This window comes from Pseudoliparis swirei, chromosome 13, assembly GCF_029220125.1.
Source record: "Pseudoliparis swirei isolate HS2019 ecotype Mariana Trench chromosome 13, NWPU_hadal_v1, whole genome shotgun sequence".
NCBI classification, from domain to species: Eukaryota; Metazoa; Chordata; class Actinopteri; order Perciformes; family Liparidae; genus Pseudoliparis; species Pseudoliparis swirei.
Window position 1 is genome coordinate 2,047,199 of NC_079400.1, and position 26,003 is coordinate 2,073,201.

The 26,003-nt window shown below is 46.6% G+C and overlaps 2 protein-coding genes across 2 annotated transcripts; one reads left to right on the forward strand and one right to left on the reverse strand.

Annotated features, from left to right (window-relative positions):
• The first annotated feature begins 2,000 nt into the window (after positions 1 to 2,000).
• Positions 2,001 to 7,389, forward strand: aldoab (aldolase a, fructose-bisphosphate, b). Its single transcript, XM_056430215.1, has 7 exons — positions 2,001 to 2,108; positions 3,202 to 3,320; positions 5,096 to 5,362; positions 5,448 to 5,608; positions 6,260 to 6,518; positions 6,648 to 6,847; positions 6,948 to 7,389. Exons 2-7 carry the CDS (start codon positions 3,209 to 3,211, stop codon positions 7,038 to 7,040), a joined length of 1,092 nt encoding a protein of 363 aa, XP_056286190.1. The 5' UTR covers positions 2,001 to 2,108; positions 3,202 to 3,208; the 3' UTR covers positions 7,041 to 7,389.
• Positions 7,390 to 8,403: 1,014 nt separating this feature from the next.
• Positions 8,404 to 15,867, reverse strand: LOC130203799 (tryptase-like). The gene is made up of 6 exons (XM_056430214.1): positions 15,805 to 15,867; positions 11,555 to 11,569; positions 11,258 to 11,432; positions 10,387 to 10,655; positions 9,955 to 10,097; positions 8,404 to 9,523 (listed from the first exon to the last, which is right to left on the reverse strand). Exons 1-6 carry the CDS (start codon positions 15,857 to 15,859, stop codon positions 8,846 to 8,848), a joined length of 1,335 nt encoding a protein of 444 aa, XP_056286189.1. The 5' UTR covers positions 15,860 to 15,867; the 3' UTR covers positions 8,404 to 8,845.
• Positions 15,868 to 26,003: the final 10,136 nt, after the last annotated feature.

Sequence of the window (26,003 nt, forward strand, 5' to 3'; positions counted from 1 at the left end):
GATTCAACTATACATGTGCACTTTAATCTGCTTCTCAAAAGGCAACATCTAGCACCAGCATGACATCACAGCATGGCAATTTATCCGTTTCCATCTCAGTTAACATCAGCATCTTATTACGATGATACATTGAGCCGCATGAGGGGCGGCTGTAGCTCAGTGGGGTCAGGGGGTCGTCCTGAAACCCCAAGGTCGTCGGTTCGATCCCCGCTCTCCCCATTAGTTGCAAGTGGAAGTGTCCATGAGCAAGGCACTGAACCCCCAGTTGCTCCCCGGGCGCTTCACTGCAGCCCACTGCTCCTTAATGAGTGAGGAGGGGTTAAATGCAGAGGATACATGTCGTACTATGTGCAATGACAATAGATTGAATCCAATCCAATGTTCCAGCTTTATAAAGAGAACATGTCACGATGATGCAACACAAAGGGCCTCCTTCCGGCTGCTTAGCCCTTCATAACGTGACTCTTATGGAGGAACACCTTATGAACACATTGTCCTTCAGTACACACTGTCAGTTATCTACTTTTCCCAGTAGTTAAACAAGATGTACATCTACTTCCGATCTCGCCAGGATGTTCTTCAAAAAAAAGGACCTGGAACAAAAAAAGGCACTTACAAAATAAAAGCCAGGAAATGGTTATCTTAGTTAACTATCAAAATAAAGGTTTGTAGGAAATAGTCACCCTATTAACTGAACCTTTTGAGAGTCATTTACACAGGGAAACAAGGCCTCTCTGGCCTTTAGCTGAAATGTGTACTAAGGGTACGATAATCAACTGCACCTCAGGTAAATTAACATGCACTAAAGCACTATTTAGATAAGCTTACTCGTGAAGAGAAAATCTAAAAATAAAAAAAGTCCACTTCTACTTTTTGCTTGACTTCCTCTGCATTCTCTCATCTGCTCTGCCTCTTTCTTTACCTTCTCGTTCACATAGGATTAGTCCGTTTTAAAGCATCAACCTGATGAACTATGAAGTTGATGCAGTATGGGGTCATGGGTATTTTACTGTCTAAGGGCACAAATTGAGGAATTAATGAAGGACTCAGTATAACTACGCCGTGGAGTGGTTTCTGAACCCTGCAGCTCTGCATGATACCACGGTCCGACCACAGCCTCTGTTCAGGAAGTGAACCTTTTGTCATGCAGTTGTTCACACGAGATAAGGACCACACGGCTGTGACCATCACAATAAAATAAAACCATCATTTAAAATGTGTGACTTGTTCATTCGTTTGAACCATCTCAGTGAGAACGTGAAACAAACAGCATGTGCCGTGCAACTTGACTACGTTGCATGTGCAACCTTTGCCAAGCTCGCCAGTTGACCCTTTCCTGACATGCAAAGAAGATTGGGAAGGGTCACCAAAAAGGTCAAGGATCAACAGACGTGTTGCTATATTTGGGTCTGATTTCTAAGGGCAGGTCAGCAATGTTGTCACACGCTCCGGAAGCCTCTTTGTGAGTGTGCCTATGTGTCTGCTGTTAGTTCATACAGCATGTATATACGCTGTCTCCCCCAACAAAGCCTTTGAAATGACCTTTATGTGCAGAGATGCTCTTCTTAGTTGAAACAGAAAATGTTGAATTCACAAAGTGTATGAAATCTGGTCTTTAACCTCAATGCAGCGTTCACTCCTGAAGCTGCTTCACACTCGGATGAACAGGGATGTGCCTGGAAGATAAAAGAGTCTGTTGAAGAAGAATGTGGGAATCAAAGACATCAAATGAGACTAATTTGCTCGTGTCATGTTCTAATCTCTACTATTCACACTACGCCTTCACAACAAATAGCCACTTGTCTTATACTTAGCCATACTTCCCACCCTGACTCTCCCGAACTCGACCACTTTCTCTGCCGTTCACCCAAACCCTCTTTGCCCTTTCGCCGGCTGCTCACCGACATGCTCCTGCGGCCCAGCCTCTCTGAATGTCAAGAGCCATCTCTGGTTGCGTGTTTTTCTTTTTATAGCTTGGCAGCTGAAATGTGAGGGGTCACAATGGGAGGATAAATACAAGGCCAGCGAGCGGTCTGCAGAGCAGTCACAGACGAAGGCCGGATCTCCTCTCCCTCTCTCTTCTCTCAGCTCTCCTCCCAACCTCAAAGGTAAAAGAACTGAACATTTCACAACTATGAGATTAATGCATGACTTTAATTGTCGTTCTTTGCTTCCTGTCACATATTGTGTTCCAAGGGCATGACCTAATTGGCACATCTTACAAATGTAATGTTTAACCTATTTCTGTGGTCACATTTTAACCACAGATCTAACCCCACACACACTATACATCTTGGATATTTCAAATATACATTCACTATTGTCCCTCAGCATTATATATCATATATATCAAGCTTCATATTGTTACACAATACAGTAATTGTCATGACTATGTGGTTTAGCTCATATGTCTTCAGTGCATCACTCATTGTTGCAACGCCCCGCTTTAATCTGATGAAAGGTTTCCACTGCATTGTTTCTGTAAATTCAGCTGTGACTCAACACTTTGACTTCTTTGAAACTGTCTAAATGTGTCCAGGCTGTGTGTGTTTCTTATCTGAGGGACGTCCGACGAAAGGGGTGTGAAGCTGCACAGTTCTCTTTTATCTAACGCTGAGCCAAAGTGCTTTAACTTCCTTGCAGTAGCACATTGTGTATATTTAGCCGGCCGAATGATAGCGGACGCACAGAACCAATGGGGGGAGGGGTGTGGAGGAGGGGTGTGATCGAATAGCAGGGAGGGAAGGGGGAGGGAAAGGTCAGGGATAAGAGGCTCACAAAATGGAATAGGTTACCCCACGTGCTTGTCAGGAATTTTCAAGGGTGGAAAGCTCTCTGACACCGGATCTCCCCGTGCCGTTGCATGTTGTGTGTGGGGAATAGTGTTGGATAGCACATGAAGCGCTCGCTGGTTCCGGAGCAGCGATAGTTGCAACAACTGCAGTCACACAGTCAGACTATTTTAAATGACAGAAAAACATCAAACCTCGTAGTCAGGCTCTCCTTTCACCACATCCTTCTCACTTTCAACCGGCGGTTTTACCTTTCTTTCATCAGGCAGCTTCCCATGCATTTGAAAGAAGACCCATGACCCCCAGCGTCACGCTTTTGCAGCTTGACGTTTCTTGAGCTTTAGCCTTGTGTCTTGCCTAGTATCCAACTGAATATCTCCTGAAGTATCTTCCCTTGTCTTCTCCCTAGAGTCAGGATGCCTCACTCATTTCCCTTCCTCGCTCCTGACCAGAAGAAGGAGCTCAGCGATATTGCTCACAAGATCGTCGCTACCGGCAAAGGAATCCTCGCCGCGGACGAGTCCACTGGTAAAGAATTTAGAGAAGCTACTACTACTCCTGTACTTTTTGTTATAGTTAAACACATCTGATGTAGGATGCTCAACATTCATCTGAATAAGCAAATGGAATCGATTGCTTCATCAAGCCGTCTGCCGACGGCTGGTTGTGAAAAGTGAAGCCGATGCGAAAGTGCCTTAAACTTGCGTTTTTTTATACCGGCCACCAGGGGGCGACTCCTCCGTTTGCAAAAAGAAGCCGAATCGTTTATAAGAGACAACGGCCATACTTCTCACTTATTAATTATCTCAGAAAACATTGAAAACACAAGTTTATTCTCAACTGCTAGTTTAAAGTCTTCTTCAATAAAGCATTCGTAACTCATGAGTAAAATAGGCGATGAAGCTGGGTATGTCTTCGTGATTTCACTCCCATGGCCCTGCTGTCGCCTTATAACTTTAACCCTTTCATGCTGTGTTTTCAGTTCTTAAAAGTTAATTGCAAGATTTTGGCTACCTAAAATGTCTTTCTTCAGAATTATTTTGTGTCCTGTCACTTCTGTCAGCAAAACCATTAGTACATAGCTGGCATGTGTTTATGTGATAAGTGTGAGAAGTATTCATGATACATGGTCATGACTATGACTGGCTTGATTTGACCTTTCTCAGAACTAACACTGTTTTTGCGAGTCTGTAAAATGTTAACCCTCCTGTTACCTTCAAATGTACTAACAACTTTATGTGTGTTTGTTGACTACCTAAATATTCCTTTAAATAAATAAAAAAGTTGATATTTACCTTCGCATTGAAAATGCCGGAAGGTTATGTTTTGATCGCCGTGTATTTATTTATTTATTTATTTGTATGCGTGTTATTCGCAAATCTCAAAAAGTATTGAACCGAATCGCATGAAATTTGGTGGGATGATTGTTTATTATCCGGGGACCAGTTGATTAGATTTTGGGATCGATCGGGTCAAAGGTCAAAGGTCATGAACAGGTCAAAATCTTTCGCAGAACTCAAAAAGTATTTAACCGAATCGCATGAAATTTGGTGGGATGATTGTTTATTATCCGGGGACCAGTTGATTAGATTTTGGGATCGATCGGGTCAAAGGTCAAAGGTCATGAACAGGTCAAAATCTTTCGCAGAACTCAAAAAGTATTGAACCGAATCGCATGAAATTTGGTGGGATGATTGTTTATTATCCGGGGACCAGTTGACTAGATTTTGGGATTGATCGGGTCAAAGGTCAAGGTCAAAGGTCATGAACAGGTCAAAATGTTCTTGAATCTCATGAAATTTGGTGGGATGATTGGTTATTATCCGGGGACCATTTGATTAGATTTTGGGATTAATCGGGTCAAAGGTCAAGGTCATGGAAAGGTCAAACTCTTTTTTTACCATAGCACGATACATTTTTGTCCAATTGGCATGCAACTAATGCCAAAATGTTCATAATTCAATGCCCAATCTTGTGATATGCGAAGGTATGCGCTCTACCGAGTGCCCATTCTAGTTCTTATATGTTTTACACAGTGAAAAACAGCCTGTTGTTGTGTACAGGACATTGAAAACATATCATCATGTGAATTTTATGTTTTCCCAGTTGTCCCCCATAAATTAGGAAAATTCATGAAATATGAAGCAAAAAAAATTATGTCAATCATTTTTTTAGAGACGTCATACATTGAATGGGGTCAAATTGACCCCAAAGGTCACAGGAGGGTTAAACGAACACTTTAGAAGACACCCTAGAATAGATGGATCCAGTTTCCCTTCATTTCGTGTCTTTTCATCCTTTAGGCAGCGTGGCCAAGCGCTTCCAGAGCATCAATGCTGAGAATACTGAGGAGAACAGGAGGCTGTACCGCCAGCTCCTCTTCACCGCCGATGACCGCATCAACCCTTGCATTGGTGGCGTCATCCTCTTCCATGAGACCATGTACCAGAAGACCGACGACGGAATGGTCTTCACCGAGTACCTCAAGGGAAGAAACATGGTGGTGGGCATCAAGGTCGACAAAGGTGTCGTCCCCCTGGCCGGAACCAACGGCGAGACAACCACCCAGGGTGAGTGACGAACAGATCAGAGGGTGGGCATCTGTTGATAACCTTCGTGGACTTACCCGGGGGGTCCTCTCTGCCTCCTGCACAGGGCTCGATGGACTGTATGAGCGCTGCGCCCAGTACAAGAAGGATGGTGCTGACTTTGCCAAGTGGCGCTGTGTGTTGAAGATCACCCCCACCACTCCCTCAAAACTGGCCATCTTGGAGAACGCCAATGTCCTGGCCCGTTACGCCAGCATCTGCCAGATGGTAAGAAACAAAAGACGTAATTGAGCTCCATGGAAAGGACTGAACACTGTACTGTGTATCAGTTACCAGCAGAAAACACTCTGCTTCAGCCCAAAAAACAGCTACATGATGGTATGGAATTGCCAATGTCCCCAAAAGATATATCACCGTCTATTACATTCACTTATTGTATCATGAAAAATAAGTACAACATTTAGTTTTGCACCACATACATTTATTGTCAGTGGAACAATTATGAGAAGTTATGGAGACACCATTCAAAACCTCAGAACAGTTAACCATAGTAAATGCTCCTGCACCATGTTGGCAGAAATGTCAAATTCCCTGAGTTTTTTCATGAGGCCTCTCTTTTTAAGATAGATATATCATATTAGAGATATCGATTTGGAAATGGAAAGATGAAAGTAGCCGTTTTAACCTACGACAAAGATAGAAGACTGAAGTAAACTTATGAAGATTAGTTTCAGAAAGTCTGAGTTGTAACCTTCTAATATAAACCAAGTTTAGAAACCACTGAGACAATACTAAACTACATATTACACACTATGACCCCACTGGGCTTCTAATTCATTGCCTCCTTGTTAAGAACGTCCCTTCGACAGCCTCCCGTCATGCCGACTCGGTCGTTTTGACTTCTTTTGCCCTCCTCAGCACGGCATCGTCCCCATCATCGAGCCGGAGATTCTCCCCGACGGCGACCACGACCTGAAGCGCTGCCAGTACGTCACTGAGAAGGTCCTGGCTGCCGTCTACAAGGCCATGTCCGACCACCACGTCTACCTGGAAGGCACCCTGCTCAAGCCTAACATGGTCACGCCCGGACACTCCTGCTCACACAAGTACAGCAACCAGGAGATTGCCATGGCAACCGTCACCGCCCTGCGCCGCACTGTGCCCCCTGCAGTCCCCGGTGAGCTGAATGCACACAATACTCTCGCGTGGACGACGCACACATTTGCAAACTTTGCAGACGCAATAAAGTCTGCGTGATAAACGTCTGGAGAGATGCATTGCTTATAGCTCTCATGTGCTTGTACAGGCGTCACCTTCCTGTCTGGTGGTCAGAGTGAAGAGGAGGCTTCCATCAATCTGAACGCCATGAACCAGTGCCCTCTGCACAGGCCCTGGGCTCTGACCTTCTCATATGGCCGTGCCCTTCAGGCCTCTGCCCTCAAAGCCTGGTGCGGCAAGACGGAGAATGGAAAGGCATGCCAGGAAGAGTTCATCAAGAGAGCCCTGGTATGCAACGTCTATATCTAGTGATGTGTTACTCAGTTATGTTCTGAGAACTGTAATGGTGTATTGTGCATTCAGTCATACTGTCGTTTTCTGTCTCCAGGCTAACAACCAGGCCTGCCAGGGCAAATATGCTTCCGCAGGAGCCAGCGCCGCCGGAGCAGAGTCACTGTTTGTGGCCGACCACGCTTATTAAGCATGGACACTCGCTATTTCCCTTTCCACCTTCTTGCCACCATTTTTATTTCATCATGGAGAAGACCATGCCCTCATGGGCACCGCCGATTCAACTGCTGTTGAACAACAGCACTTTTACAGAATGTTGGTCGAAAGTGAAAGAGGAACGTCCGTGTCGGGCCGTCGCTGCAGCCGATCTGAGAGAAAATGTTCTGCCTCCATTCCCTTGCCTTTTATTTTTAAACCTTTTTTCAGGTGAAGATTCCCACACTGTTTTTACACAACTTGTACTTTTTTTCCTTGGTCTAATTCCAGCAAGTGCATTTAATGGTTTGTCCTCGTACCATGGAATAAAGTATTTACCCGTTGATGTTGCTTTTCTTCCTTTTTGGGGTCTTTGCACAGAGCACTTCATATTCACGTGTAAACTAAAGAGCTGTACCTGAACAGAAGGAACAACTCAGGAGAGTCAGAATCTGTTAACACAGCTGCTCGGCGGTTCTGACCAGAGCCCGAATTAGACAACAAGTGAAAGTATCTATGTGGTTGAACCAGTCTTCACTGAATAAACCAAAAGACTCACATATTATCAACGTAATACCATAGGATCCAACAAAAGTTAAAGGCCTTTTAAACCTATCACACCTAAATGTAAGTCTCATGTTGCACCTTTGTCATAGAAATGATCCACAGTTAATTAGAGAGAGACTCCGCCCACTCCTCCTCTCTACCTCCACCTGATGGATGGTGGAGGTCTGGATGGTGGAATATGCCGACTACCAACTCTTCATCCACTCTGTCATATTCATTGTGTTGTTGCTGTGTTTTAATGTGTGTGTAATGATTCCTTCTGGTCACATGACATCTATGACACCTGTCCATCCTGGAGAGGGATCCTCCTCTGTTCTCTCCTCAAGGGGTCTGACCTTGTTTCCCCTGAAGGGTTGTTTGGGAGTTGTTCCTGATCCCATGTGAGGTCAAAGGTCAAAGGTCAGGGATGTCTATGTGCTGATTTTTTAATTATCGGAAAAAACTGTATTATTTATTTTAATAACAAAATGTAAGGAAAATGTCTTTCCAATCAAACAGGATAATGCATTAGAATGCCATATATCCATATATTGCCGCACACGTGTCAGTATTGAAGTGGGAAATATTTTACTGCAGCAGAGCTCTCTGTAAGCCACCCAAGGGTGCCCCCACCCATCACTCAAAGCGGCCACGTCCTCAATTGGGCCTTCCTTTAAACCTTAGGGTGATTTAAACGGGGGAGATATATAAATGTTAATTGTAGTTTATACTCGTACGTATGACCTTTATTTAAGCAGGTAAAATCATTGAGAACCGTCTCAGAAGGATCAAACATCGAGCAAGAAGCGCTGTGAAGGCTACGACCACATTGGCTTTATTTGGTAAACGGGAACAGACTTCCTCACCATAAGTTTTAAATATATTTAACCAAAGGTTGGAGACTTTTGGTTAAATAGACAGAACATGTGTTACAACTCTTCTGGCTGGCCTTTAATTGCCCTGTGTCCCACTTTTAGCTGTATTGAGTTGTGTTTAGCGGATGCAGATGATGTGTATATCAAGTCTAAAACAAAAGAGTCCCATTTGTCATGTGTTATAACCACCGAGATCCGAGTCCCAGGCCATTCTTACATTTACCAAGAAGTGTGGGTTGATATCGTTAATGAGATCGTAAGTTTGGGATATCAATCCTCCAAAAAGTTTGAACAGAGAACAACACTACAGTTCTACAGTGCACTTTGACAACACACACTCCACTGCAATCGTTGTGATATTATACACATACATTATCATTTATAAGCCAAACATAATGTAACACAACAAAGCCAGAGATGTGAACAAGTGTTCTGCAGGAACATTAACACTATCACCATTTGTAGTGGTTGTAGTGTTTGTAGTGGTTGTCGTGTTTGGAGTGTTTGTAGTGGTTGTAGTGTTTGGAGTGTTTGTAGTGGTTGTAGTGGTTGTAGTGTTTGGAGTGTTTGTAGTGTTTGGAGTGTTTGTAGTGTTTGTAGTGGTTGTAGTGGTTGTCGTGTTTGTAGTGGTTGTAGTGGTTGTAGTGGTTGTCGTGGTTGTAGTGGTTGTAGTGGTTGTAGTGGTTGTAGTGTTTGGTGTGTTTGTAGTGGTTGTAGTGGTTGTTGTGTTTGTAGTGGTTGTAGTGGTTGTAGTGTTTGGAGTGGTTGTAGTGTTTGGTGTGTTTGTAGTGTTTGTAGTGGTTGTAGTGTTTGTAGTTGGAACTTCTGTGGGTGGGTTACACACAAAGTTGTTGTCTTCATCAGTGCCTTTGGAGGCGTACGTTAGAAAGCTAACGTTTGCCGCAGGCACTTGATCCATGATCCAAGTCTGGAACTGAGATACTCGGGCGTAGACATCAGGGAATCTAGCCTGGGCACACGGTATTCCATAGCTGACAATGCCGGACTGAATCCACCGCGAGTTTTGTTGGCATTGCAAAGGACCACCAGAGTCCCCCTAAAGAAAAAGAGGCAAAGCAGTGAGTTGAAAGTAGAGAGAGGTACCGGAACCTAAAATAGTCTGGAGCTAAATTATTAAACGCCAGACAATTAATAACCTCCATCATTGTATGTTCTTTTTATTGGTTCTGTTTCAACATGCTGGTGTTGGTTAATTTGTTATCACCCTGCAGCGTGTGTTTCCTCTGCTCTCTACATGTGACTAACATCACACACACACGAACACACACACACACACACACACACACAGCGAACAGATCTGAGAGGAAAAAGACACAAATACTTTCTCAATCAACACACCTAAACAAATGTAAATATAAGTGATGCGTATTTCGAACTTAAGTGGCCTTACAAAGCCTCAGATATTCTCACTGAACAAAACATTGTAATAGCTCTACTTAAAATCATACAATGGCATATTATATTAACCTGGCATGCTCCTTTGTTCCCTTGTCCCGCACATATCATTTCATCAGTGATGTTTGCCTCTGGAATTGGGCTGTAGTTGCAACTGCACTGCTTTTCTCCAATGATGGGAACCTGAACTTCCTGCAGTGAGGATGGGGAGGGCTCTGTGGAAGAGAGAGCATGAGATCAGAGGATAAAGTCCCTTTCACACAGTTTTAAGGATTTTTTTATTCTTTGCTGGTTTTCTCGTCAAATAACTTTTGTGCATCACCGATGTTTTGTTTAAATTGTTTTTGTGGGTGTGTGTTCTGAGACAAGCTCAACAATATCGTCAAGAAGTCTTCTGACAATGCGATATGTCTTGTACTCTATTAATTTGTTTGTGATGCTAACATGTTGATGTTTAGCGATGTACTACCCATAGGGTTATCGTGTCAGCATGCCAATACTCACCGTTACGTCCAAGTCGGCCCCAACCAGTGGCCCAGCAGAGGGTGGCGTTGTGAAACTGGCTGGTGTTACTGGCCAGACAGACAGGCCTGATGTAGTCAGTGAACACAACGGGGCTTTGGAGCTTCATCAGGGCGATGTCGTTGTTGAACAAGTTGTTCTTGTAGTCAGAATGGACGATGATCTGGGACACGGTGCGGTTTACCTCGTGAATGTTAGAGCCATTCTGAGTCTGTCTTCCCATGTAGAGAATCCATGGACTTAGCGATTGTCTGGAAAAAAATAACAAAACAATGAATATTAATCATTGAGTCTCACAGGTTGCAACACGTTTAATCAGAAAAGGACAGCCGGTCAGTAAATGTCAGTTCTTTAATTGAGGAAAAGCAAAAGTCTGACCTGCACCATTCTGACTAAAGAGTGGAAAGAATCTGACTCAACATTTTAAAAACAACAGATGACCTTAGAACTGTTCCGGAAAGCAGGCTAACAAACTCTTGGAGTATTGCTTGTGAGTATTCTTTGTAATATAGTCCTGTAGCACTATCAGAGGACTGTGTGTGGCGTTGAACATGCGCATTGGGTAGTGATGGCACAACTCGTTACCCCCAATCCGCCTGCGTACCTCTCATAAGAGGAAACAAAACATATTTAAAACTATGTGCAACCTATTAAACAAAACTCACTTTCAAACATCCTTCTCCAGCACAATCCTGCTCCCTCAGAAATATCATGCTTTTGAAAAATACTTACCAAAGCCACATTTATTTTAAGACTATTTAAAAATGGATAGCCAGTCCACTTTATTGAAATTCGAAAGCGTTATCTATAAAAAATAAAAAATAACAATACCAGTGCTATGCGTTGTTCTTACGTTAGGATGCAGTTGGCTGCTGTGAGTACCCACTGGTCAGTGATCAGGCTCCCCCCGCAGACGTGACCTTGAACACCTGAGAATCTGATGTGCATGCTGACCTGCCAGGGCCATGACCCAGCTGTAGCATCCTGTCCACCCACTATCCTTGTTTTCAGAGGTGCCGCTCCACAATCTGAAAGAGCACATAGACAAACTGTGTGTCAGTACATATGCCATGAGGCGGATTCAGGAGTAGCTGTGTTCAAAGTTGTTACAGTGCAACTCTGAAAACAAATTAAATATGACTGTGCTTACCCTGAGCATTCGACCCTGCAGGAAAAGAGAGATGAGTATTAATAGTGTAGAAGAAATGAGCAAGTACAGACACAAGATGGCACGACAGCTCCGGTAGCTTCATCAACTGCTTGTGGAGGTGTGCTCTCCAGCTCTGCAGCTCTCCAGCTCTGCAGCTCTGCAGCTCTCCAGCTCTGAAACTCTCCAGCTCTCCAGCTCTGCAGCTCTGTCCTTTTGACCCGAGTCTGACTCGGGTTAACGCTCATTTGGACATGAGCCACTGCGTCGTGGGCTCCGGCTCCCGGGTCGTCTCCATGACGTGACCCGGGAAGGACTCGGCCGAGATTGTCTTTCGATTTTATTGAAGGCATTCATTCACTTTTAAGAATTGTTATTTTTCTGTATTATTGTGTTATGCATGTTTATAATGCCGAGTGATACTTTTGATTTCTATATCCGAATACCCAAATTAAAACAGAATACATACACAACAGCTCAATAACCCATGAGTTGAATATTCAAGTCCAGCTCTTTATGAAGTTTATATTCAGGTGAGGCGGCTCCTGAAAAAAATCTCAGGGGGGGCAATTTTTTTGATAATGATTAACCCTCCCAAAACCACAGACCTTCAGACAGCTGTCTATGTGTAAGCTTCATCACAATGCCATCAAGTCATGTGACTCCAGTCAGTGTGACGGCTGTGACTGAACTCTTGTAGTTAGTTCATAAGCAGACAGACAGTCTGAGGCAGTCTGTGAGCTGTCTGTCAGTAATCCAGCTCCTGGTCTTTGATTTGGTGATTTTTTCAAAAAGGTTTAAATTATAATAATAATAAATATGAGATCACCATTTGTGACTCCTGCATCTGTGCTTTATCAAATAATAGAATAAATACAATTGCAATCACTTCCAAGTAAACCAGATTTCTCCAGCACAAAAAAAGCTCAATGTTGAGCTTTTGTTTTGAAGGGCAACAGCAGAAAAGCGGAACTCACTGAGGTAGGACCTGGCAAGTCGCCAAGAATCTCAGCTGTCGCGGAAGCGTAACTTGTTAATGCCGTAACGTAAACATTTACACGAAGGTACAAGCATTTCAACATTTATTTATTCATGACTTAGTTTTATGTCTTTGTACTTTGACCGTGTGTAATATGTGAAGTTATCAATAAAGGTCTTTCTGCATTTCCCCTGCGCCTCACCTGTAGTACCACTGCCCCCCACTAGAGGGGCACGCCCCACCTGTAGTCCTACATTCCTCTTTCAGGGAGCACAGCTGACAACACGACTGTCACAGAAACCATTTTCAGGCGTTCATTACAGTAAAATCAGGCGGAGATCTTTTCTGACGTCGCTCTTCCAGTCAGGAAGAAAACGTTTCTGAAGGGGCGGGGCCATAGGACGCGCGACTTTAGACGCACTGGATGACTGTTACCTGATTGGACAATGACACACAGAGGCAGATCAGACGGTCTAGTGGTAGAATCCGACTTCTTTTTGTTTCTTTTCCTTTTCCTCTAGGCCAGGGGTGTCCAAAGTCCGGCCCGCGGGCCAATGGCGGCCCGCGGTCAGATTTCATACGGCCCGCAACATCGGTCATATAATGTGTTATTTCTGTCTCTACGTGGTGGCGTTCACACTTCTCCTGTCTCGCTCCGCCCCATGCACACAGTCAGGTGCGCACATACAGGTGAGCACGCTCCAACCAGCCGGCAGAGAGGTCCAATATGTCGCGGGAACAGCAAACCGACACCTCTGCGTTCCCACGGTGGTGAAGACAAGTCGTCTCAGAGTAGCTCTCTGCTCCGGGTTCAAGAGCAGAGACCAGGTGGGGCGCGAGGGGAAATGCAGATTCTTTTATTTCAAGACCTTTATTGAGAACTTCACATATTACAAACTACACGGACATAAAACTAAGTCATTAATAAATAAAGAGTGAAATGCCTGTCGCCTACTTTCGTGTAAATGTGTACGTTACGACGTTAACCAGTTACGCTGCGGATGCGCGACCGATAAGATTCTTGGCGGCTTGCCAGGTGTTACCTCCGTGAGTTCAGCGTTCCTGCTGTTGCCCTTCAAAACAAGAGCTCAACATTGAGCTTTATTGAGAGTGGCCGTATCAAGCCTCCAACCCCGTTTTAAAAAGAGGTGTAGTGGAAAGCCCATTTCATCACACATGGAGTAAAACGTGATGACTCAAACATATCTGCACTTGATTTGTTTTTCAAAGGTTGCGCGTTATTGTTATTTTGAAAAGATATGCAGTGTAACTAACGCTCAGTAAAACTCTTTATGCCCAAATATTTGATCTTATTTTGTTTAATTTTCACAGGTTGCACTTTATTGATATTATCTTGAAAAGGTATTCAGTGCAAAACAGGTTAATTGCAGCCACAATAAGCTAAATGTGAAGTGTGTTGAACGGTAACATATGTCATTGTGAAAAACCTGTAGATGTGACCAGTGGCGGTTCGTCCATAGGGGGCGCTAGGGCGCCGCCCCTCTTAAAATTTGTAGATGAAAAAAAGAAAAAAAGAAAAAAAAACATCCTGTCAAAAAACATTATATGCCAAATCATTTAAATAGTAAATATACCGTGTTGACGTGCTAAATGTGTGTGGGAGACCGTCAGCCTGTCAACAACCACTTAAGTTAATGTGAAAACAATATAATATATCGCCATTATCACGGAGAGAAGCCCCTCCCCTTTTCCGAGGCGATCTAACGTGTGTGTACGGCATCGAGAAAATATTTCAGTCGTTTCGGCAAGGACCGGCTTCTCATTGGCGGATGAAACGTGATTCCTTGGGTCGCAAAAATGTGCGCTCGTTGGCCAATGACATCGTTTTATTATTTCACGTGACTGGACTATTCGGCAGATCAGAGACGTATCGTTCCCTCAGCCAGAGAGCTCCACGGAGCTACGGGAGCAGGTAGCTAACGGAGCTGTCAGCTGGAGGCTCAGTGAGTAATGCACTGTTTAATTTCCCCTGTCTGTTGTTCCAAAGGGACTGAAACTCTCTGTTTTTTACAATATTCTACTCAAAACCTCTTTTCTTCTCATTGTTGAGTGATATTTAAACTGCGCCCCCCCAAAAAAATTTCACCAGCCGCCACTGGATGTGACACACAATTCCTTTTCTGAAAAGATCCAGTAAAAGATAAGGGCAAAATTAATTACTTTTTAAGTGTAATGATAACAGACCACTTTGCATTACTTATAACTCCTGTTTAAAATGTTCATTAAGCAACGTTATGTAACTCATAGAAATGTAAGGTATTCTATATACAGCTTTTTCATTGTTATCTAACTGAATGAAAGGCAGACTTGGTTATATTTAGTGCTGTGAAAAATAATGCGTTAACTCAGTTAATTAAATTACAGGTTTAACTATATATTTTTTTTTTTACGCATTTAACGCATGCGCAGAATGAGCTTCCAATCCGTCTGTTGTTGGTCGTTTCGAACCAGCAGCATGTCATTCTGTCTCTAGTGTTGCGTTAACATGACTACGATCTCCGTCTCGCGCGCCGCAGAGCTCGGATGCCGGCGCGCGCATCGCTCTGTCGCGCGAGCCGAGAATTGTTGATGGGGGGGGGGGGGTAGACGAAAATTACAGGGTGACGGGTGGAGATTCCCCCTGTTATAATAGTAGGGGAAACACTGGAGTTGATAAGCGTGTCTTCTTGTCTGATCAATACGCAACTCTGAGGTGCGCGAATGGACCGAGCGGCCAGCTGCTGATGACTCAGTCAACGAACAGACCCATTTTGACCCAGGAAAAACCCTGAATGTATATATGGGATTAATCATGATTAATCCACAGAAACCTGTGATTAACCTGATTAAAAATTGTAATCATTTCACAGCCCTAGTTATATTATATGTGGTTACATTGTCATTTAAAAAATAAAAGTAATTGTGACAGTAAAAATAAATTGTTTTATAACAGTGTATTTTCATGTAACTTTTGTGGTTTAAAAAATGTCTAAAGGAACTATTGGCCCCCGGGCATCTTTACTTTATCACAATTGGCCCTCGTTGCAAAAAGTTTGGACACTCCTGCTCTAGGCAGTGCGCCGCCCCAATCACCCTTATAGACAAGCCGCCCATCATATTTAAATATCTTTTAACAATTTGTAAAATAACCAGACATTTCAGGACAACATATACATCCTTAAAAATTACCATAGAGTAAAAACAAACTAAATATACATTTTAAAAGAGATATTGGTCAACAATACAAAAACTGGTAAACCCATGTAAAGCTCACCTTGTCCTACAAGGACTGCGAATAGCAGGAGGATCCCCACGGTCACGGCTGCCATGTGCTGTATCTAACTCGTTGCCTTCGGGAAGCGCGGAGTCTTTCCGATTGAGCTTCTGTCTTCTGAATGTGTATCTATATAAATCTAGGTTTATGAACACTCCCATCTCAAACCTGTTTTTCTTCCTTTGTCCTTAGACTTACCGCGTGACTCATTTCATTGCTTCCATCTCAGAAGGATCAAACATCGAGCAAGAAGCGCTGTGAAGGCTACGACCACATTGGCTTTATTTGGTAAACGGGCACAGACTTCCTCACCATACGTTTTAAATATATTTAACCAAAAGTTGGAGACTTTTGGGCATAGACAGAACACGTGTAACAAGTCTGCTGGCTGGCCTTTACATCGAGGACAAACGGGTCAGAGTTTGGGTACATTTTTGCCGTTGTGTAACGCGCCCTGTGTCCTTTTAGCTGTATTGAGTTGTGTTAAGCGGATGTAGATGATGTGTATATCAAGTCTAAAACAAAAGAGTCCCATTCGTCATGTGTTATAACCACCGAGATCCGAGTCCCAGGCCATTCTTACGTTTTCCAAGAAGTGTGGGTTGATATCGATAATGAGCTCGTAAGTTTGGGATATCAATCCTCCAAAAAGTTTGAACAGAGAACAACACTACAGTTCTACAGTGCACTGTAATGGTAAAATATAGTAAAGTCATATTATGTGCAAGTATAGCTTAGGTGATCAGTAGTTTATTGGGAGAGTGGTTTGGGGTAACGGGAACATGAGGGATGGACCAGCCTGCCGTCATAAAACTAATGGTGTTTCACTACGGGGGGGTTCAGGAACCAGGTGGTGTGAGGGGGACCAGACACAAGTTCTCTGGGCCTGATCAAGATAAGGAGCTGACCTTTCAGGATGTAGGGAAGAGGACCTCTTCTCTGAAGTTGTCGTATAATTTAGAATCAACGCTTGTGTTCGTTGAATCTTGTGTCACAGAGTTCCCTGAGAGCTGTGACGGACTTTTCCTCCTTGCAAGGAATAAAACAGATGAAGGCAATTTTGATTCAGAGACTTCATTCCTTCTTTCCAGATTAACAGAGGAAATCTTCCACTACAGCACTTTGACAACACAAACTCCACTGCAATCATTGTGATATTATACACATACATTATCATTTATAAGCCAAACATAATGTAACACAACAAAGCAAGAGATGTGAACAAGTGTTCTGCAGAAACATTAACACTATCACCATTTGTAGTGGTTGTAGTGTTTGGTGTGTTTGTAGTGTTTGTAGTGGTTGTAGTGTTTGGAGTGGTTGTAGTGGTTGTAGTGGTTGTAGTGTTTGTAGTGGTTGTAGTGTTTGGTGTGTTTGTAGTGGTTGTAGTGGTTGTAGTGGTTGTAGGAGCGCGGGGAATGAACGAGATGGACAAAGTCACTTTCTTTGGCTGCACACCTCTGTGGTCGTTTATTTCCTCACCCAAACATTTCACCAGTGACACTGACACCTCGTGACCTTTTAAACCCCTCGACGCCACCCCGTTGCCCTGGTTACGCTCCCAGCTCTTAAAGGGACCCGGTCACGTATCATGCACACCACCCTACTCGTCTTGTGAATTATGTGCTCCCAACAGAGTCCCCTACATACGCCCCCCCAGAATTCACCAAGACTAAAGAAAACAAACAAAAACACACTCATAGTCTCGGGGCCGAATCAACCGTCCTGCCCGACTCCTTGTTACTGGAGCCGGAATTGGAGGCAGCGCAGCCGTTGCCGGCAGCGTCTGGGCCTTGCAGCGGCGTGGTGGAAATATAGGAGGGCGTCCGCGCCGCGGGGGTTCGGCCAACCTTACCGGCTGGTCTAGGTCGAGCTGTGCTGGTTTCAGGCGATCCACCGACAATTGCTGCACCTTACCGCCAACGTCGACTTTGAAGGTTTTGTCCCCGGCCTCTAGAACGCGAAACGGTCCTTCGTAGGGCGGTTTAAAGGGCCCATGGCGGCCGTCCTGGCGAATGAACACGTACTCTGCTGTCTTTAGGCTGGACGGGCCATGTGACTGCGGGAGGCCGTGCTGCGACGTGGGCACAGGGGTGAACACTCCAGCCTTTTCCAGGAGAGCGGCCCGCTGCTGGCGGCCTGACCGTGGTTCAGCTGTCTTACGCATAGCGAATGTCAATGGCTTGTGATCCACAAAAGCTGTGAACTGTCGAGCCTCTAGCAGGAACCGGAAATGTCGAATGGCAAGAAACAGGCCAAGGAGCTCCCGATCAAAAGTGCTGTACTTTCTCTCGTTAGGACGCAGCTGTCGACTAAAAAAGCAAGTGGCTGCCATGCCCATTTCACCCACTGCTCGTACACGGCGCCCACTGCAAAATCTGAAGCGTCAGTGGTAATGGCGATCGGAGCCTTCGGTGCGGGATGTGCCAGCATCGTTGCCCTTGCCAGAGCAGTCTTGGTATCCCCAAATGCCTGGTCCCGCTCCTCTGTCCAGTCAACCGCTTGTTTGACAGTCTTGCCTTTCAGGGCTTCGAAAAGGGGTCGCATCAACTGTGCTGCCCGGGGGATGAATCGATGGTAAAAGTTTACCATTCCTAAAAACTCCTGCAGTGTCTTCACTGTGAGCGGGCGCTGAAAGTTAGCCACCGCGTCCACCTTCGCTGGAAGGGGAACGGCCCCGTCTTTAGTGATGCGATGTCCAAGGAAGTCAATGGTTGTCAACCCAAACTGACACTTAGCTGGGTTGACGATCAACCCGTGTTGGTTGAGCCGAGCAAACAATATCCGCAGGTGAGACATATGCTCTGCCCTCGATGAACTGGCAACCAGGATGTCGTCCAGGTAAACAAACAAAAAAGGCAGGTCCCTAAGCACAGTGTCCATGAGGCGCTGGAAAGTCTGTGCTGCATTTTTGAGGCCAAACGGCATCCTCAAAAATTCAAAGAGGCCGAAAGGTGTGATCAGTGCCGTCTTGGGAATATCCAGAGGTTGAACGGGCACTTGATGATAACCCCGAACCAGGTCGACCTTAGAAAACACCACGCTACCGGACAAATGGGCAGAAAAATCCTGGATGTGCGGAACTGGGTAGCGGTCCGGGATCGTTGCATCGTTGAGCCGGCGATAATCCCCACACGGACGCCACCCACCTCCAGGCTTCGGTGCAATGTGCAGGGGTGACGCCCACGGGCCGTTGGAGCAGCGGATGATGCCCAGGCGCTCCATGTTGTCAAACTCTGTCTTGGCGATGATGAGCTTTGTCGGGTCCAGGCGCCGGGCCCGGGCATGTACCGGTGGGCCAGTGGTCGAGATGTAATGTTCTACCCCATGTTTGACCGTGGAGGATGAGAAGGTGGGTATGTGAGGTCCGGGAACTCAGCCAGCAACCGAAGAAACTCATCCGCAGCTGAGAGGCTAGCCAGCCTGGTTGCATCTGCTCCCCCTAGTGTGCACGGGTAAGAGAAGAAAGTCAAAGCATTAATCAGGCGGCGGCCCTTGACGTCTACCAACAGTCCATAGGCACACAGGAAATCCGCACCAAGTAAGGGCATATTAATCTTAGCCGTCACAAAGTCCCAGCGGAAATGCTGCCCCCTGAAACACAGCTGTACGCTCCGTGTCCCAAATGTGCGGATGGAGCTGCCGTTCGCGGCTTCAAGGGGGGGGGGCCATGTCCGTCTGTCAGCATGTCCACCCGTGATGCCGGCATGACGCTGATCTGCGCGCCCGTATCGCACAGAAGATGCCGCCCGGAGATGTCGTCCTGGATGAACAGCAGCCTGCCCGCTCGGCCGACGCTCATGGCAGCTACTGAGCGCCGGCCCCGGCATTTCCCTTCTTGCTGTAACTGCATGGCGAGCGGCACCGTGTAGCCCTCGGTCCAAACCGTGCGTGGTAATAACTAGGGCTGTCAGCGTTAACGCGTTAATCTATGCGATTAATTTGGCCGCGTTAACGCACTAAAATATGTTAACGCAATTAACGCAACTTTGTTTACTTCCGGTGTTCGTTGAAGTTTTTACACTCAAACCGAGTGTCAAACCGCGGCAGTACGGTTTAACACTGTTTCCGTTTTTTAAACAATTATTTTTCCAAGAAAATAAGAAGCAGAAATCAGTTTAAACTCGTGGATGAATCAGTCGGGTTTCCTCCTGCTCCTCCTTCCTCCCGTCTCCCCCTCTGATACACAGAGGAACGGAGGGGCGACGTGTCGGGGGACGCGGCGCGGAAAGAACTCGTCACACGAAACCTTCAACGTGATTGGTCAATCCGTTTGTCTGTCAACATTTTGGGGAAAAACAACCAATGAACACTCAGTAAATCACAAAGGACCTCCCACCTCACAGGTGAGGCTCTATCACGGGCAGGGTTGCCAGGTCTGTGTAACAAAACCAGCCCAAAACCAGCCCAATGGCCAATAAAACCCAGCCCAATATCAGAACTCAAAATATGCCCGTGCCAAACCATATACACTGCTTTTAAAGTCCATGTCCATGTGTGTACTGCTGATCTGGAGTCAGTTTGGTAGGATTTGGGTATAAATAAATTATTTCATTTAAAATATGGATTTTTATTTCAAGATATTCATGTAATTTGCATGCAAAATAGGTCTACCCGAACCAAGGACAAAAAATTCAACCCGCGGCAACACTTCAAAAGTAGCCCAATTCCGCGGGAAAACCGCGGACCTGGCAACACTGATCACGGGTGAGGCCTGTCAGTCAGAGAGCAGATAACACGGCACCAGGACAACTGAGCCTCATTGAATAGAGCTGAGATTGTTCTGGAATGTTTGATGTAGAACACATGGGTATGTGTCATATGCAAACGCCTTTAAAAGGTGAATTTTTTTGTATAAAATGCCCTCAGCCTCCAGAGGGTTAACGTGACATATGTGAATGTCAGTCAGTTACCAAGGCCACTGGTTCTGCTGTTCAATGTTAAAGATGACAGGACCAATGGGGTCTCAATATATTTTTTTTTTTTACTAATCTGATGTTTCACTGAAGAAACAATTTATCATCCACAATATTAAATACCTCGCTGGCACTTTATAGGTAGGAGCCTCTTTGAAACACAGCTCTGTGTGAAGTTTGGTCTTTAAAAAGAATGAACTTTTAACTTTTAACTTTTAATTGCGATTAATCGCGATTAATTAATCGCAATTTCAAAATGTGCGATTAATTAGTTAATTTTTTTTAATCGATTGACAGCCCTAGTAATAACACAAGCCGGCGGTTCCCCGTCGTTGACTTGCTTCCGCTGCCGCGACAACCGCTGTCTCCACCGGTAGCCATACATCTTGCGCCGGCTTCTGCACGGCCGCGCAGTGTTGTTGTCCGGCAAGAAAAAACTTATCGGCCTCCTCGGCCAACTCCCGACAATCCGTAATCCTGGAATTGGCCAAAGCTGACCGCACCTGCAAAGGCAGCTGCTGTAGAAACAGTTCCATGAATAAAAACTCGGGCTGGTGTCTCCCGAGGAGAGCCAGCATCTTGTCCATAAGCTCCGACGGCTTGCTGTCGCCGAGGCCGTTCAGTGAGAGCAGCCGGCGAGCCCGCTCGGTGTCCGATAGTCCAAACGCCTTCAGCAAGTGTTCTTTCAAAGTGGCGTACTTGTCGCTGAACGGGGGGTTCTCGAGGATGCTCACCACTCGGCCCGCTGTCGAACAGCCGAGCGCCGCCACGACATAATAATATTTCGTCGAGTCTGCGGTAATGTCTCTGAGTGCGAACTGCGCTTCAGCTTGAGCAAACCAGACCGATGCATGTGTAACCCCTGTGAGATGTCTCCTGTTCAATGAATCTCCCTGGAGCTGGGCAGGCTGGTATCAACTGTTTATTCTGCATCAGGTTGTCTGCATTCATACAAAAGGGACAGAGTACGTCGTCAGTTCCTGTGGGCAACGTGCTCCGTTCTAGAGAGACGGAGCCACGTTCGTGTTAGCTAGGTGAGCTACGATTAACATTTATGACTGGCGGCGAAACATATGAAACAAATACATAACCCAATGAAAACATGACGAATACAATTTAAGACAATTACTAAACAAACAAATAAAGCCAGCTCACTTTTCATTCACTATTCCCATCTATTACCCCGATATAGCCCACAGACCCGTTCAGACAGACGTTACCTCTTGGGGAGTCCCGAGTCGCTCTGGGGATCCCCCACAATCCCTTGCGTCTTGTTATGAACTGCAAGTGCACCTTAACCACAGCAGGAGGTGTAAATTCCATTTTAGCTGGATTTAATGCAGACCAGGTTGACTATGTTACACATGCGTCTCCCAAAACTCCGGCAGCTTAAGCGAAACTGCGTGCGTCGTCATGTTCGTCTCTGGATCCGTCCAGTAGAGCCAGGGTCACCAATGTAGGAGCGCGGGAATGAACGAGATGGACAAAGTCACTTTCTTTGGCTGCACACCTCTGTGGTCGTTTATTTCTCACCACCCAAACATTTCACCAGTGACACTGACACCTCGTGACCTTTTAAACCCCTCGACGCCACCCGTTGCCCTGGTTACGCTCCCAGCTCTTAAAGGGACCCGGTCACGTATCATGCACACCACCCTACTTGTCTTGTGAATTATGTGCTCCCAACAGAGTCCCCTACATACGCCCCCCCAGAATTCACCAAGACTAAAGAAAACAAAAAAACACACTCATAGTCTCGGGGCCGAATCAACCGTCCTGCCCGACTCCTTGTTACTGGAGCCGGAATTGGAGGCAGCGCAGCCGTTGCCGGCAGCGTCTGGGCCTTGCAGCGGCGTGGTGGAAATATAGGAGGGCGCCCGCGCCGCGGGGGTTCGGCCAACCTTACCGGCTGGTCTAGGTCGAGCTGTGCTGGTTTCAGGCGATCCACCGACAATTGCTGCACCTTACCGTCAACGTCGACTTTGAAGGTTTTGTCCCCGGCCTCTAGAACACGAAACGGTCCTTCGTAGGGCGGTTTAAAGGGCCCATGGCGGCCGTCCTGGCGAATGAACACGTACTGTGCTGTCTTTAGGCTGGACGGGCCATGTGACTGCGGGAGGCCGTGCTGCGACGTGGGCACAGGGGTGAACACTCCGGCCTTTTCCAGGAGAGCGGCCCGCTGCTGGCGGCCTGACCATGGTTCAGCTGTCTTACGCATAGCGAATGTCAATGGCTTGTGATCCACAAAAGCTGTGAACTGTCGAGCCTCTAGCAGGAACCGGAAATGTCGAATGGCAAGAAACAGGCCAAGGAGCTCCCGATCAAAAGTGCTGTACTTTCTCTCGTTAGGACGCAGCTGTCGACTAAAAAAAGCAAGTGGCTGCCATGCCCCTTTCACCCACTGCTCGTACACGGCGCCCACTGCAAAATCTGAAGCGTCAGTGGTGATGGCGATCGGAGCCTTGGGTGCGGGATGTGCCAGCATCGTTGCCCTTGCCAGAGCAGTCTTGGTATCCCCAAATGCCTGGTCCCTCTCCTCTGTCCAGTCAACCGCTTGTTTGACAGTCTTGCCTTTCAGGGCTTCGAAAAGGGTCGCATCAACTGTGCTGCCCGGGGGATGAATCGATGGTTAAAGTTTACCATTCCTAAAAACTCCTGCAGTGTCTTCACTGTGAGCGGGCGCTGAAAGTTAGCCACCGCATCCACCTTCGCTGGAAGGGGAACGGCCCCGTCTTTAGTGATGCGATGTCCAAGGAAGTCAATGGTTGTCAACCCAAACTGACACTTAGCTGGGTTGACGATCAACCCGTGTTGGTTGAGCCGAGCAAACAATATCCGCAGGTGAGACATATGCTCTGCCCTCGATGAACTGGCAACCAGGATGTCGTCCAGGTAAACAAACAAAAGGCAGGTCCCTAAGCACAGTGTCCATGAGGCGCTGGAAAGTCTGTGCTGAATTTTTGAGGCCAAACGGCATCCTCAAAAATTCAAAGAGGCCGAAAGGTGTGATCAGTGCCGTCTTGGGAATATCCAGAGGTTGAACGGGCACTTGATGATAACCTCGAACCAGGTCGACCTTAGAAAACACCACGCTACTGGACAAATGGGCAGAAAAATCCTGGATGTGCGGAACTGGGTAGCGGTCCGGGATCGTTGCATCGTTGAGCCGGCGATAATCCCCACACGGACGCCACCCACCTCCAGGCTTCGGTGCAATGTGCAGGGGTGACGCCCACGGGCCGTTGGAGCAGCGGATGATGCCCAGGCGCTCCATGTTGTCAAACTCTGTCTTGGCGATGATGAGCTTTGTCGGGTCCAGGCGCCGGGCCCGGGCATGTACCGGTGGGCCAGTGGTCGAGATGTAATGTTCTACCCCATGTTTGACCGTGGAGGATGAGAAGGTGGGTATGTGAGGTCCGGGAACTCAGCCAGCAACCGAAGAAACTCATCCGCAGCTGAGAGGCTAGCCAGCCTGGTTGCATCTGCTCCCCCTAGTGTGCACGGGTAAGAGAAGAAAGTCAAAGCATTAATCAGGCGGCGGCCCTTGACGTCTACCAACAGTCCATAGGCACACAGGAAATCCGCACCAAGTAAGGGCATATTAATCTTAGCCGTCACAAAGTCCCAGTGGAAATGCTGCCCCCTGAAACACAGCTGTACGCTCCGTGTCCCAAATGTGCGGATGGAGCTGCCGTTCGCGGCTTCAAGGGGGGGGCCATGTCCGTCTGTCAGCATGTCCACCCGTGATGCCGGCATGACGCTGATCTGCGCACCCGTATCGCACAGAAAACGCCGCCCGGAGATGTCGTCCTGGAGGAACAGCAGCCTGCCCGCTCGGCCGACGCTCATGGCAGCTACTGAGCGCCGGCCCCGGCATTTCCCTTCTTGCTGTAACTGCATGGCGAGCGGCACCGTGTAGCCCTCGGTCCAAACCGTGCGTGGTAATAACACAAGCCGGCGGTTCCCCGTCGTTGACTTGCTTCCGCTGCCGCGACAACCGCTGTCTCCGCCGGTAGCCATACATCTTGCGCCGGCTTCTGCACGGCCGCGCAGTGTTGTTGTCCGGCAAGAAAAAACTTATCGGCCTCCTCGGCCAACTCCCGACAATCCGTAATCCTGGAATTGGCCAAAGCTGACCGCACCTGCAAAGGCAGCTGCTGTAGAAACAGTTCCATGAATAAAAACTCGGGCTGGTGTCTCCCGAGGAGAGCCAGCATCTTGTCCATAAGCTCCGACGGCTTGCTGTCGCCGAGGCCGTTCAGTGAGAGCAGCCGGCGAGCCCGCTCGGTGTCCGATAGTCCAAACGCCTTCAGCAAGTGTTCTTTCAAAGTGGCGTACTTGTCGCTGAACGGGGGGTTCTCGAGGATGCTCACCACTCGGCCCGCTGTCGAACAGCCGAGCGCCGCCACGACATAATAATATTTCGTCGAGTCTGCGGTAATGTCTCTGAGTGCGAACTGCGCTTCAGCTTGAGCAAACCAGACCGATGCATGCGTCTCCCAAAACTCCGGCAGCTTAAGCGAAACTGCGTGCGTCGTCATGTTCGTCTCTGGATCCGTCCAGTAGAGCCAGGGTCACCAATGTAGGAGCGCGGGAATGAACGAGATGGACAAAGTCACTTTCTTTGGCTGCACACCTCTGTGGTCGTTTATTTCCTCACCCAAACATTTCACCAGTGACACTGACACCTCGTGACCTTTTAAACCCCTCGACGCCACCCCGTTGCCCTGGTTACGCTCCCAGCTCTTAAAGGGACCCGGTCACGTATCATGCACACCACCCTACTCGTCTTGTGAATTATGTGCTCCCAACAGAGTCCCCTACACTATCACCATTTGTAGTGGTTGTAGTGGTTGTAGTGGTTGGTGTGTTTGTAGTGGTTGTAGTGGTTGTAGTGGTTGTAGTGTTTGTAGTGGTTGTAGTGTTGTAGTGTTTGTAGTGGTTGGTGTGTTTGTAGTGGTTGTAGTGTTTGTAGTGGTTGGTGTGTTTGTAGTGTTTGTAGTGGTTGTAGTGGTTGTAGTGTTTGTAGTGTGTTTGTAGTGGTTGGTGTGTTTGTAGTGGTTTGTAGTGGTTGTAGTGTTTGGTGTGTTTGTAGTGGTTGTAGTGTTTGGTGTGTTTGTAGTGTTTGTAGTGGTTGTAGTGGTTGTAGTGTTTGTAGTGGTTGTAGTGTTTGTAGTGGTTGGTGTGTTTGTAGTGGTTGTAGTGGTTGTAGTGTTTGTAGTGGTTGGTGTGTTTGTAGTGGTTGTAGTGGTTGGTGTGTTTGTAGTGGTTGTAGTGTTTGTA

Excerpts from the sequence above, each read along its gene's own strand:
- aldoab (XM_056430215.1), top strand. The coding sequence starts at position 3,209 with ATGCCTCACTCATTTCCCTTCCTCGCTCCTGACCAGAAGAAGGAGCTC. Across the intron at positions 3,321-5,095 it reads CGCCGCGGACGAGTCCACTG|GCAGCGTGGCCAAGCGCTTC; the intron begins GTAAAGAATTTA and ends TTCATCCTTTAG. Across the intron at positions 5,363-5,447 it reads CGGCGAGACAACCACCCAGG|GGCTCGATGGACTGTATGAG; the intron begins GTGAGTGACGAA and ends CCTCCTGCACAG.
- LOC130203799 (XM_056430214.1), bottom strand. The coding sequence starts at position 15,859 with ATGGCAGCCGTGACCGTGGGGATCCTCCTGCTATTCGCAGTCCTTGTA. Across the intron at positions 10,656-11,257 it reads GCAGCCAACTGCATCCTAAC|ACAATCGCTAAGTCCATGGA; the intron begins GTAAGAACAACG and ends ATTTTTTTCCAG. Across the intron at positions 10,098-10,386 it reads GGGCCGACTTGGACGTAACG|AGCCCTCCCCATCCTCACTG; the intron begins GTGAGTATTGGC and ends TCTCTTCCACAG.